We start from the raw sequence: 14,318 nt of genomic DNA on the forward strand, positions 1-14,318 counted from the left end.
TTTCTTCAGTAACTTAATATATTTTAGTACTCTTAACGAATATAAATTACAAAAAACAAATGCTTACTTGAAAAATCACTAAAGCAATTTAAATTCTAATTTCAATATTTAATTTCGCTATTGATTAACAAATCTTCGTTCGAGTGCTTATATTTTCAGTCACATATGCACGATAAATTTGTTGCAATTAAAATATTTTATTTACTATCCAAATGATTAATTTTATTGTGCAGATAAAAAAAAAAAACATAATTTTCATATGGAAAAAAATGATTTCCACGATGTGGATTATTCATAAATCGAGATTTTATCCTTCAAATTATTGTGAATGTAAGTTAAACAATTAAACCCTGAAATAGTTCTAAAATTAATGAATTTTCCTATCCAAATGATATTAGAAAATATTTCCAAGAGAACCGAAAAAAAAACTAAAGGGATATCGATTTTCAAGGTCTGAAGAATAAAGATTTCATCTAGAATATGTAAAAAAGCTGTCTGATATCAGAAAACGCGCCTTTAGAACAGAAAGAACCCCACAGTAAATAAAGCACACTGAAAACCTGAACGAACCTGAACTAAATGCCGTCGTTTTCAGATATCCGAAAATGGTTCCGAGTTAGCATTTCTGGCGACACCCCATTTGTGCAGTGTCGTTTAGAAAATTTATCGGTTTTTAGGAAAATTTATGCGGTCAGCGTAGTTTGCTTTTGAGTCTTGTCTATGTTTGTCGACAAAAGTTTTATAGGTAGGCACTTATACGTGTTTTCCAAAAAAACAAAATATTTTACTAAGACTATTACGACTATAATCGTCAAAAAAACCGTATCCGCTTGTCGAAAAAGTATTTCAGGAGATTCCACTGGAATTTTCAGTATTTTTTAAATAAATAAAAATAACAAAACGAAAAGAATATTTGGTAAAATTTGTGTGCGTTATTTGGGCTAAACCGGGTAGTCACTTATACACCATTATAATAAATAGATACGATAGTCATTGTTGTAGATTACGCTTGAAAGCATAAGTACTCGTATATGTACCTAAATAAAATCTATTTGACTTTGGTTATTCCTGAGAGAATTACAGATTACCCACGATAGCATTATGTAATGCTCAATTTGTAAATATAGCTTCAAAAGCCTCAATTAGAAGATAAGTAGGGCGGGGGTCCAACCTTTGTCATCTCGGCGATAAGATTGGACCTTCAAAACTTAATTAAAGCAGGAAACTAATTCGTGTGGCACATTTTCTGTGCGCAGGACAACGTTCAAGTATATATTGTAGAGACATTAACAAAACCCTGTAAATTGTATTTATTGTAAGGAGCGGCGGCTTAGCGCCGTTACGTAGGCATTTAAATCAAATTATAGCTAATTTAGGATGGTGGTATAATATTATGTCAGGTGTTGGCAAAGTTTTACAAACGAGGTAGCTGCTTATAAATTGGTCAAATTAGCCACCCGGCTCGTAGAAAGACAAGGGGCTTGTAAAGACATTACGATGCAGGTTTGTGTTTCCGATTTTTAAGAAATTAGCAACGTTTATCACAAACGTATTTATTACACAATAGAACTTGTTTATAAATAAAGTACTTTTTAAAAATGATATTAATATTTTTCTATCAACGTACAAAAGAAAGACTTTTCTCTCGAAAGAAAAAAAATTCTCAATAGCAATATCCGAACACTCATTTACTAGCCACAGCTTAATAATGCTTTCGAAGGGAAAACGGTTAAATATTAAATAAATTAGGAGGCTTCCTTTTTTTACTACGTACTAAAAGTATGTATAATTAAGAAGACAACGCGATAAAAACCTACTACGTGTGTTTAATAAAGAGTAAAATCAAGAATAATAAAATTTCTGGCTGTACATAAAAAAAGACATTTCTACAACATTTACAATTTTTTCATACTTCACACTTTAAGCTTTCGTACATCCATGCAAATTCTATATAAAAAATATTTATACTTTCATAATATAATAACAACGATTTATAAAAATACACTCTCCAAATATATATGTTTGATATCCAACAAGTTCACACATGCATTGTTAAAAGTTCGATCATTAAAGTTGTATGTATAATGTATTCCTTTTTGCTCCATAATAACATAGAACTACTGCTTAGATTTGTGACTGATGATACCGTCAGGAATGCAAATGCTCGGAATCAAAACTCCGCGAATAGCACAAAGACTCATTCTACAACTTATTAAAAGTTTCGCGGTGAGTTAGCAAAAAAAACTATTTGATTGGGACAAATATGGAGCCCGGGTATATTTACCCTGGAGTTTATACTGACTTGGATTTCGAAACTGTTCAAAACGTTTGTATTTCAGAATGGGATCAAGTATTTTTCTTAAAATCTTTTTATTATTTATTTAGGTAACAGCGAGAGTTCTAATAGAATTTGTGTAAAATAATATATTTGAAATAAACGTGTAAATGCAAGGAACGTTTGCCTAAAGGTATGACATAGACATTCGAATACGCTTGAGATATCAGGATTATGCCAAACTATAAATGCTTTTTTTCTGCTTAGACTCGTCTTTTATATAATTATTTATTACCTTCCGATATATAAGTAAATTTTATTATAGTGCGAATAATAACCACTCCTTTGTACTAGTTGTACTACACCGACCCAAGGATTTATTACAACCTGACAATATAAATTTACTTGGTTGTCTAACTTATCTCTAAACGAGCAATTACCATATTAAATATTCTAACATAATATACAAAGTGCTGGTACCTACCTTGATGTATGGAAGTGAGGCATGGAACTGGCAAAGAAAGGATGAAAGTAGATTGAATGCTGTTGAAATGAGATCCCTGAGGCGTATGTGTGGTAAAACCATGTTTGATCGTGTGAGGAATGTGGAGATCCGCAAAGAGTGCAAGGCTGATGTAAGCGTAATGAGTAAGATTAAGAAAGGGACGCTTAGATGGTTTGGGCATGTAGAGCGAATGAGCGAAGATAGGAGTGTAAGGAGGATATATGATGCAAATGTGAATGGTAGCAGAAGTCGGGGACGCCCGAGGAAGACATGGCACGATCAAGTGAATTAGATACTAGAGTCGGGCCATGTCAAGAGTCAGAATAATAGAAGAGTATGTATGAGACGATGTATGAATGTGAATGAGGCAAGGAGTGTGTGCCAAGACCGAGTTGTTTGGCGGTCCGTCCTCTCTGCCTATCCCTGCGGGGAAACGGCGTGATGGTTAGTTAGTTAGTTAGTATATACACATGTTTTTTTTTATTGAATAAAATAATAACAATACAATAAATACGAATTATTTCAATTTGTATATCAGAATCTCTCAAAACTTTCCTACAGAAAACTACATTTTTTTCAGGATAAATAATCAGTCATTCTGACTTGATAGAGACTTTTTCGTTGCATTTTTTTAAGTAAATTTAATTTCTTAGTCCTCCTGATTAAGGCTGAGCTGAGGCAGACTAAAGTTATTTATTTCTATTTTATTTGTTTTTTGTCTATTGTTGTTTTATATTAAGTATTTTCAATTATTTCTTTCAGACAACTTTTTATTCTTGATTTGAAATCATTAAGATTTTTAATTCGCCTTATATCTGGGGGAAGGATGTTGTCGAGTTTTGTCGCAAAATAAATGTAGTTTCTTTGTCCGAATGTGATTTTATGACTTGGAATATATTTTTTTTTCATTGCGATTTGATCTAGTGTGATGGATACGCGGTATTGTAGAGTGTAGTATTATAATAACTAAATAATACTGTCAATTGACTAAAATCACGATAAAAATGAAGATCTGCCCTGAATAGTGACTCGCCAGGCTTACGTTATAAACTTTTAATAAAATCATCACGACCAAACAAACAATAAATGATTGTAGTATTTTTTAAAGTTTCTCTTTTATATTTTCAATAAAATTATTATTCCATTTGTAAAAAATTGAATATTATTGAATTTATTAAAATTATCTTAGAATTAATACGGAGTTCTCCAAATGAATCATGACAACAATAAATAATAAATTATATCAATGCGTTTGACATTGATAATTTACTAAGAAAATATCCGAGGACGGTCCGTTATTTTTCGTTGAATCGTCGTATTTACCTAATTTTAGAAGTTGGTTAGGCGTGATATCAGCAAAATAAATTCACAGATTCTCGAAATGATTTAAATAATTTATAAAACAGCTTCCTTTACTCGGTAACTGGGAAAAATCATAAAATTATTTTAAGAGAAACAGCCTTTAAAATACATTTTGGTTGATTTTGAAATGGCAGCGAGGGAAAATACCAATTTGAAATTAATTCAGTTCTTTTGAGTGCGCAGTAAATGAATGGTTTATGTCGGGTATTGTTTTAACATGTTCGCTTTATAATTGAAATGGCATGATTTAGGCCACCGTTATTAGACTTTTATTACATTTTTATAAAAAATTTCCCGCTAAAAATATTATCCACGCTTTGGTAATTGTGGAAACTTCTCGGTAAAGTGAGTTTTTGTGAATAAAAAGACCAAAGGTTTTGCTTTTTGAAAATATGAAAATAACTACCTATTTTATTTTTTTCATCTGTCGATAGATTGAAGGTTTGATAGGTTATTTACTTAGGACGGGTTGATTTGGAGAATTTGAACAATTCATCAAATTTCAAAAATCATTTTCAAGTTCTGTGAAAGATTTTTTAAAGTTCTGTTTGTATTTCAGTTCTGTCAACCAACTAGCCTCTAATGATATAATAACAGAACTTGAATAGGACTTTCACAGAACCCGAAAATGGACGTTGAAATTTGATGAATTGTTCAAATTCTCCGAAACAACCCCTCCTTAGTTTCAAATGAATGAAGTTCAAAACTCACACAGAGTACTGACTCTTAGTTAGTCTTTTTAAGAAGGTTTTGAACTGTAAAAAAAAAATCACAGTCCCAAAAAGGATGTTATTTCATAAGTATCTTGAAAAAAGTATTTTTCAGTAAGTAATGAGAAAGACAAATATTTACGTAACATAACGTTTCCACCATTCATCATAAACCAGAAAACATAACGTTTCCACCATTCATCATAAACCAGAAAACATATTTTTCCCTTTTTTCAATAAACAAATATTGTCATGACTTTATTAATTTAGTACTGGTCAATGAAATGTTAGAAAGTTACACAGAATGTTGCGGCACACTTACTTGAGAATAAACACTCGTTTGACAAGGATAGAGATGTAAAATTTTTACATAGCTGCGACAAAGGTCATAAATTAGATAGGCTAGAGTCATTAGAGATAACCCGCCTAACTAAAAAACTAAACTCCAACAATGTTATGAACACAAAATTAGAATCGGTTGCTAAATCTCCGCTGCTATATCCATTATAATCAGTATGTCACCTATCCTAAATATGTATTTGAATTATATAAAATCCATTAAAATATTTTTACATAACCACACAATAGATTCCTAATAGGCATAATTATCATAGTTCTATAAATAAATTCATTTGATTTTAATAGTTAACAATTAGCCGATAACCTTATGTTGGGTAAATCCTTAAATTGATAGTATAATACTTATTTGGGAAATATCATATATCACGAAAAACCCCTCATAATTCAAACCAACCTATTATGTTAACCTCTCCCCTCAATGTAATTTGCCTATGTATATAAACCCTAGTTTAAGACAAAAATTGTTAACAGGCTAAAACCGGTCACGGTCAAATAAAAACAAGTGGAAAAAAGTTTAAAATTGTTTTCTTTATATATATTTACACAGTTTGTTAAGATTCTGCATACCTACCTTCTCTTCGTAACTATGGAAACCAACATACCGAAATATTTTACAATTTTATCAAACGACGTTACTTTCATTTCGTTATGTTTATTTATTACTTTGATGATTAGGGGAATGAAGGATGGATTCGAATTTTGAAATAGCAAAACCAAGATTTTAACAAAATTATAATTTATTTCCTTTTTTATCTTTCGTGGAGCCCCGCGCCCAACTTTGTCGGGAGATTATCTCTTTTATTTTTGCTTGTCGTTATTGACGAGCCTTCAGCCAGTTCTAAAAGAGAATTTAATGAGGTCAACCTTTTTCATGTATTTTGGAAGGAATAATTAAATCGTAATGGTTGCTCTACACAATGGACAAATTTTTATAAATTAATATATTGTATAAAGTGTAATTTATGATGGTTACAAATAATATTATTTTTCGGTGTTTTAAATATGGGCTGAGCAAAATTGTAAGATAAATATCCCGTTTTGTTGTTAACTTTAAAAAGTTTTTTGAGAAACCAGCAATATGTTTCACAAGATTATATGTGGGTAATAACACATACACCCCAGATCGAGAATATTGGTAGGGTGGGAAGATCCGTCGCTCGAGGCCGAGTGTTCACCTGTTCTTAACGTTGTTCTACAAAAGCTTTTTTCTTCTTCTTCTTCTTCGATGGCGCTACAGCCCATATCGAGCTTTGGCCTCCTGCAACAGTCGCCTCCAACTCCCCCTGTCCTCAGCGGCTGACTTCCAGTTTGTCACCTGGAGAAGCTGTGCTGCATCCCCTCTTACCTCATCTTCCCACCTCAGTCTGGGTCTTCCCACTTTTCTCTTTCCACCTGGGTGACCAGTCAGAATTCTTTTTGGGACGCGTGTATCCGGCATTCTCTGTACATGCCCAGCCCATCTCAGCCTGAGGAGTCTCATGTGTGCAGAGATGCTAGGGGCCTTATATATATATCGTACAATTCTATATTGTGCCGGATACGCCACTGTTCGCCCTCTTTCACGGGTCCACATATTCTTCTCAGCACCTTTCTTTCAAAAGTATCCAGCATTTCAGCCATCTTTACCGTCAGTGTCAGCGCCTCACATCCATATGCCAATACAGTTCTTACAATGGTCTTATACATATATGGTTATTTTGGTTTTTCTGTGGACACTACGTGACTTAAACACTGGCAGCAAAGAGAAGTATGTTTTGTTGGCTGCTGTGATTCTCCTTCTGATTTCTGCTGGATCCTCATTGTTCTCTGTCAGGCTGGAGCCCAGGTAGGTGAATTGATCGACCACTTCGTATGAGTAGTTGTCTTTAAATAGTGCACTACTTCTTCTTCTGTGTGAGGGGTTCCTGCTCTGTACCATCATTTTTGTTTTGTCAACATTAACTCGCAGTCCTACTTCCCGCGCCCCTGTTTCTAAAGGGTCGAAGACCTCCTTAATGGCTGAAATTGATCTTCCGACAATGTTGATGTCATCCGCATATCCGACAACTTGACTGCTCTTGAAACAAATATTGGAGCCAGTGTCTATTAGTGTTTTTCGTATTACATGTTCGAGCACAATGTTGAAGAGAGTGGGAGCCAGACTGTCCCCCTGTTTAAGTCCCTGTGATACTGTAAATACAACAGCTTTTTTACCTATCGGAATACTCTGCCACCACTTATTTTTGCATTTATGTTTTTGTCTATAGTTGCATACTTGTATGGCATTTAAATTTGAGTATACTTGTATCCTGATGATGGAACCATTGAACCCGTGGGTCGAGGTGTGAAGGCGGGTAAGTCAGAATTATTTCAATGCCTTTTCACCTCACAACTGATATACGAAAACTTAACACGTTATATTATTTTAAATAGATAAGTACAAAAAACTTAGATTTTTAGAAAAATATTGATTTTAACTAACTTTTTTAGCATTGACTGCCATTCCGAAGGTCGCGGGTTCGAACCCGGCGTGTGCAAAAAAATTTTATTTGATTAATTTGTGTTATTTCACAATTAATTAATTAAAATAATATATAGTATATTTGTGGCACGTTCCAGAGTGGAAGATACTACCAGTATCGCCCTGGTGTAAGACCACCATTCAGAATTGAAACGTTGCTCCAAATGGCTTTAGCCGTGTTTAGTGACTAGATCTAAATAGCCAGGTACTTCCCCACCTTCCTCTTTCCCTTCCCCACTTACCTTCAGCCTCACAACATCCCCCAATTGGGGGTGCCAAAGTCTCACTGGCTCCAGACGGGAGCAGTTGGGACTCTTGTGAGGTATTCACTATAAAAAAAAAAAAACCAAGTTAACTGTTTTCGCACCTTGACCCTCGCATTGTATTTGTTCTAAAATATGAAAACATTACTTATATAGAAGCTAACATAAAATAGTTCATGATATACTCGTCTTTGTCGTCAATATATGCATTGTTAACACAGACATAGGGGGTTGTTTGTGTGTTGTATAGACTTGAAATTTCTCCAATATCCAAGGTATTTTAAATGTGCTATATATACTATAATATTCCTTATTTTTTAAGATACTGTAAAAAAATACATTTTAAGAAACTAGATAAAATTACCTTTTAGATTTTGTATTTGAATAGACTTGGATGTTTACAAATTGGAATATTTTAATTTGAAACCTGAAAAAAGTTGAAAAAAACAAACATATTTTTACTCCAATCGTCAAAAAATTGAGAGAATGCCATATTCTGAAAACACATTAATTTTATTTGGGTAATCTGTGAGAAAACTTTTACCCCACTTAAAATCTCGTTTATACTTTCAAAATTTAAAAAATACTATAATAATTCCCAGAGAATAACAACAAAAATTATATTTTTTATTCATTGTTAGCGAAATATGAAAGTTCATTTCAAAGATTTATATTTACCTATTTATACATAAGACATTTATGTTTTTATAAAACATCACTTTCATAGAATTCTTAGTAAACTCATGCGGTAATATTATGTAAAAAAATTATGTGTCCGAATTAACCTAACTATTTCAAGACCGGAAGTTTACGTGTCAGTCTGGGGAAAATCGTTCTTTCGAAAAAAGTTCTTTCGGAGCCCTGTTAAAGTTTTTTTATTGTTACCAACTCGAATCAAAACTGTTACAGTCTTTATGCAATTTATAACAATAACACAGTGCTTGTTGGTTATGTTACACTATTATGTATATTCTATGTTTCCTTTTGAAATATAATTTATCTTACCTAAAATATATGTAGAGTAGTGTATATTATTATATTATTTCTATTATAAATCTACAGTTTTATTTCAATATTAATGACAATTTCCCCACTTGACCATCAAAATAAAATAAATGTGAATGTTTACGTACAATTTTTAAAAACCACCCCATCCCAACCCAACCTTTTCTCACCCCCTAGAGTAAAATGTTGATATTTTGTAAAATTTTGCCCACTTGATTGTTGAAAATAAGAGGAAAATTACTATCTGCACCTGATTTTATAAAACTTCCGCGTAGAGTCTTGGCAACGTGGAACAAATATTATCCATTAGGTTAGGTTTATATGTTAAAAATCAATGTGTAAAGATGACTTCTATTTGTTACAGGTCTCATGGGTGAGGCACAGAGATATTCACCTTCTGACTGTTGGGCGGTCTACATACACCTCAGATCTGAGGTTCCAAGCCCTTCACAATCCCCAGACGGAGGATTGGACCCTACAGGTAAAAACATTTGTTGTATTTAGTCAGCACTGATGAACACTCGGGGAATACACGACGGCGCTGCAATATATCGCTACACCGTTGCAAGTTGATATCATGTCTATCCTGCACAGCATATGAAGTTCCGAAAAGAAAACGGAAGGACAGAGATTCCATCTATTAGCACTTTCTCTCCAAGAGAGTGTTGAATGATTTGTCTAGGGTCGTTTTTAAGTAGGCTTTACAGCTTTATTTTTGTAATCTAAGATTTATGTGACTTTCAACAAAGTTTTATAAGTTTTAACTGACAACTAAGAATTATTGACTAAGAATATAGACTTATGGTTAGTGACTTAAGTATAACAGAGACATATTACTGGTTACATACGACTTACACACGTATTACATTGGTCGTATATATATATATATATATATACGACTTATAACTTAACAGTTATAAGTCGTAGTTAACAGTTTTAAGCTAAGCATATAATACTTTTAAAATATTTTATAAAACTACAAAAATTAGATTATAATATTATTGTATTATAATACTATTATGTTATTTTTTTATATTAACTCCACACAGGAGGTCTTGAAGAAAATAATTTCCCTCAGGGCCTAAGTCATCTTTGGGGATGCTGTGTGGAGGGTCTTTTTGGGGAGAGGAAGGAGTGAACATGGGTCTTGAAGAGTCCCATGTTGTAGGAGGGAGGAAACACAGAGGCCGGTAGCTCGTTCCACAGCCGAGCTGTTGAACTTAAGAACGAATCGTGAAGCGACCCGTTCTCATGTGACAAATGTCAACCGTGTACAAATGTTGGGCGCGCGTTTGGCGTGTATCCCGACTACGCACCGGTGCCGAAGTGATCAATGACGCTAGTTCCTCAGAGCATCTTCCATTGTAATACCGATAGAACAAAGACAGCATACCTACCTGACGCCTGTGCTCTAAAGATTGCAGTCCGTTTGTTAAGATTGGGAAATCTATCAAACGGACCGCCCGTTTTTGCACAGAGTCAAGGGTTTTTTTCAGGTATTTAGGGGCTCCGGACCAGAGATGGCTGCCAAATTCGACAGTAGGGCGCACTTGCGATTTGTACAGGGTCAGCAATTGTGTACTATTAAAGTATCTGCGGGCCCTGTACAGTACGCCCAGCTTCTGAGAGGCCAACTTTACTCTGGCTTCGATGGAGCCCCCGTACCTGAGCTGGTCACTTATAGTTACACCAAGCATATCAATGGAAGGCCTGTTCGGAAGATTGATTCCGTTGAAGGAGACTAGATTATCATTTGGATCCCTTTTAGACATAATCAGACAGGATTGAGTCTTTGAAACATTAAATTCAACGAGATTATTTTTACCCCAGGAGGAAATATTTTCGAGATAACCGTCCATTCTCTGCTTCAAAGCTCTCCGAGCCATTGGAGTTTGTGTGCCCTTTGGAGGCTTGTCAAACAAAAAGCTATCATGAACTGTACTGTCATCCGCGTAACAATGAATCGGTGCACATGTCAAAAGGTCATTGATGTGCAACAAAAACAAAGTCGGAGACAGAACCGATCTTTGTGGGACGCCAGCATTTATGAAGTGTGAAGAAGAGGTGAAACCGTCAGCAACCGCCTGAATCGACTTATCCCTTAAAAAGTCAGCAATCCACGTACACAGAGATGCGGGAAGTCCAAAATAAGGCAATTTGTTGACAAGTCCTCGGTGCCAGACCCGGTCAAAGGCCTTGGATATGTCTAGTGCGACCGTTTGGGTCTCACCGTGACGTTCCAGGCACCGCCCCCAAACATGCGTCATATACGCGAGAAGATCACCGCACGAGCGGTTCCGCCGGAATCCGTATTGACGGTCGTTGATAATTTTGTTCTTCTCGAGGTATGTGAGCAGTTTTTCGTTGATCACACGTTCCATCACTTTGGACAGAACTGATGTGATCGCTATGGGGTGGTAGTTGGCCGGGTCGGAGCGGTCACCTTTCTTGGGAATAGGGTGAATGACCGCTTTTTTCCAACCAGAGGGCACAGTGCCACACTTCAGGGACATTTTGAAGAGCTTTGTCAAAACTGGAACTATTTCCGCAGCACACCTCTGCAATACCAGGGCAGGTATTCCATCAGGTCCACTAGCTTTGTTAACATCGAGCCCCCGTATAACATGGAGTACATCCCGATGCCGGATCCTCAGCTTTTTCATATAGAAGCCGCAGTGAGGAACCGACGGCGGAACAGCATCTCCGTCGTCGAGGGTCGAGTTTTCAGCAAAAATTTTCCCTAATAGGTTAGCCTTTTCGGTGGTGGTGTTTGCTAGTGAGCCGTCAGGTCTGGTAAGAGGTGGCAAACTGGGTTTGCAAAAATTCCGACCTATTGAGCCCGCAAGCGACCAGAATGCTCTGCTGCCATGTGGGCAGGCAGCTAGCTTTTTGCTGATCTGCAGGTCGTGTTCGAATTTTGACCGATTAATGATTCTCTTGCATTCCTTTGTCGATTTGTTGTATGCTGATCTGCTTTCGGGCGTTCGAGATGTGTTGTAGGCTCGGTAAGCCGCGTTTTTTCGTCGAACTGCTTCGGAGCATTGTCGACTGAACCACGGCTTTGAGCCCACACCGGTTTCTTTAGTAGTCGATTGTATGAAGCCATCCATCGCCGATTTGATGACTTCACCAATCTCCTGGGCACATCTTGAAGGGTTCGAAGTCTGAAAACAAACAGCTGACCACGGAAAAGCGTTGAAATGGGCCCGCATACCGAACCAATCTGCTGACCTATAGTGCCACACTTTTCTCCTCAGCCTCTCATTGGTTGGTCTGAGGTTAACGGGGATTGATGTCGTCACTAGGCAGTGGTCGGATGATCCTAGAGGCGCTGTGACGTCAATCTTATAACCATGTGGCACAGAAGTTAAGAATAGGTCTAACAGATTGGAGCGGTGAGTCTGGACATCAGGAACCCTTGTAGGCTCCTGAACCAGTTGCTCTAATCCGTAGCAAATGGCAAAGAATTCCGCCTGTCAGCCAGCCGGGTCCGTTGGGCCTGAGAACTTCAATCATGGTTCGTTATGAACATTGAAGTCCCCCAGAACAACAAACTCGGCCGAAGGGTAGCGGGGCAAGAGATCATCAATAGTATCGCTCAAATGTTTGAAGAGTTCGGAAGTGTCTGATTCGCTATGGTTCGGTGAGTGGTATAGACATGCGTAGAATCTTGCCGTACTGGCAAGATTGACGCGCACCCACATTACGTCGAATCTGGAGTTTTCCAGACTCAATAGTCGTACACAGTTGACGTCAGCTCGACTATAGAGGCAGACTCCTCCTTTGAGTCGGAACTTGCTTGCAAGGGTAAAGCCCGGGCAGTCCAGATAGAAGGAGTCTGGCGGCTCGGCTATCTGAGTTTCGGATAGGAAAAGAAGGTTGGGACGTTGGGACAAAAGATGGTGATGAACAGAATTTAAATTTGTGTGAAGGCCGCGAATGTTGGCAAAATTTACCAACAGTTTTGGCCCGCACCGGGGACGCCTGCTACTCGCCGCTGTAATGATGTTAAATTTATTTTGATGTATATTCATGATTTTGAGTTTTTTTTTTGTAATGGTATGAGGTGAAAGGAAGGTCTGGAAAGGAAAGGTTTGAGGGGTGGGTAGGAATCTGGGTTTCAGACTGTCCAGGAGTGATGAGCGTTTGGTTCCAGCCCACCCACTGCGGTGCTAGGCACTATTAGTACTCCATACTACATTCTATGTCATATGTTATGGTATGATTTGAGACTTTCACTTTATGAGTGATTTGTTGCTGCGCTACCTCCTTCTCTAGCCAACTTTTCGGAAACCGTTAAAGTGTCCATCATAAGGGCAGATATCTAATCTAATTGTATGCTAACGCATATAGAAGTGACACCGTATTGCCAACTTAAATACTCTAAGAGCTATTATTATGGTATAATTAAAATGGCTCTCTGTGTTTAGTTTTGGTGTAGCCGTCAATTATCGGATACCAAGAACTATTGAGCATAGCCCATTAGCCATTTTGGATAAGAGTCAAAAGGCTGCGCTTTCTTCTCCTTTGTTAACATTGTGACGAACAGAATGAAAGATTGTCTTCGAAATCACGACAAAAATACAAGACTTAATGAAGCCTCCAAAAACCAAGTTTCCTCTTGAGACAGATGGGTTTTATGAACTCAGCTGTTCCGGATGTGACAAGGTTTATATAAGGCTGTCAGAACGAACTATTTAAAAAATAATATTGGATCACTTTTGACTATGTAAACTCGGCCACCCTGACAAATCGGCAATCGCCGAGTATTTAATTGAAACCGGCCATTACTTTGGATTAGTTTCTGAAGTTCTAGGAAGACCCAAAACACATAGAACACGCCTAAATATGGAGGCAATTGAAGTTCATATAAATCCCATTAATATTGATAAAAAAATGACGGGGCATGTAGCGCAACACGGCACAATACCCCAAAAACAAATCAATATAATTAATTTTGTTTTAGTATATTAATACTGTATTACAATACTGCATACAATATTGTCATGTTTTATGGATTTATCATTAATTGATCAATTTATTTAACGCAGGTCCGGTTTCCTCAAAGACGCGACTCCGGTATATATGAGTGCCAGGTGAGCACTACTCCTCCCGCAGGCCACTCCATGTTCCTGTCTGTCGTTGGTAAATATATTATTTTCTTTAATATTATTTATTATAGTTATCGCCGAGACATCGTTTTACATTAAAACTAGGATTGTGTAATACCTTAGACGGGCGTGAACCTATTTGATAATCGCTGGAATCCTAAAAAACATACATATACCGTAATATAAAAAAAAACGGTTACAAATAAATCATATTTTCAAAAAAAAAA

The 14,318-nt window shown here is 36.4% G+C and overlaps 1 protein-coding gene across 2 annotated transcripts in view; it reads left to right on the plus strand.

Moving 5' to 3' along the window:
• Positions 1-14,318, plus strand: part of LOC149418279 (neurotrimin-like) — a 183,798-nt gene that overhangs the window by 121,117 nt on the left and 48,363 nt on the right. For both annotated transcript variants that reach the window (XM_089638440.1, XM_089638441.1), the window contains exons 4-5: positions 9,345-9,461; positions 14,032-14,125. In XM_089638440.1, coding sequence (XP_089494566.1) covers positions 9,345-9,461; positions 14,032-14,125 — 211 coding nt within the window. The remainder of the gene's footprint in view (positions 1-9,344; positions 9,462-14,031; positions 14,126-14,318) is intronic.

The sequence above is a fragment of the Hesperophylax consimilis genome, chromosome 13 (assembly GCF_061612785.1).
Source record: "Hesperophylax consimilis isolate HC1 chromosome 13, BYU_Hcon_1.0, whole genome shotgun sequence".
Classification (NCBI taxonomy): Eukaryota; Metazoa; Arthropoda; class Insecta; order Trichoptera; family Limnephilidae; genus Hesperophylax; species Hesperophylax consimilis.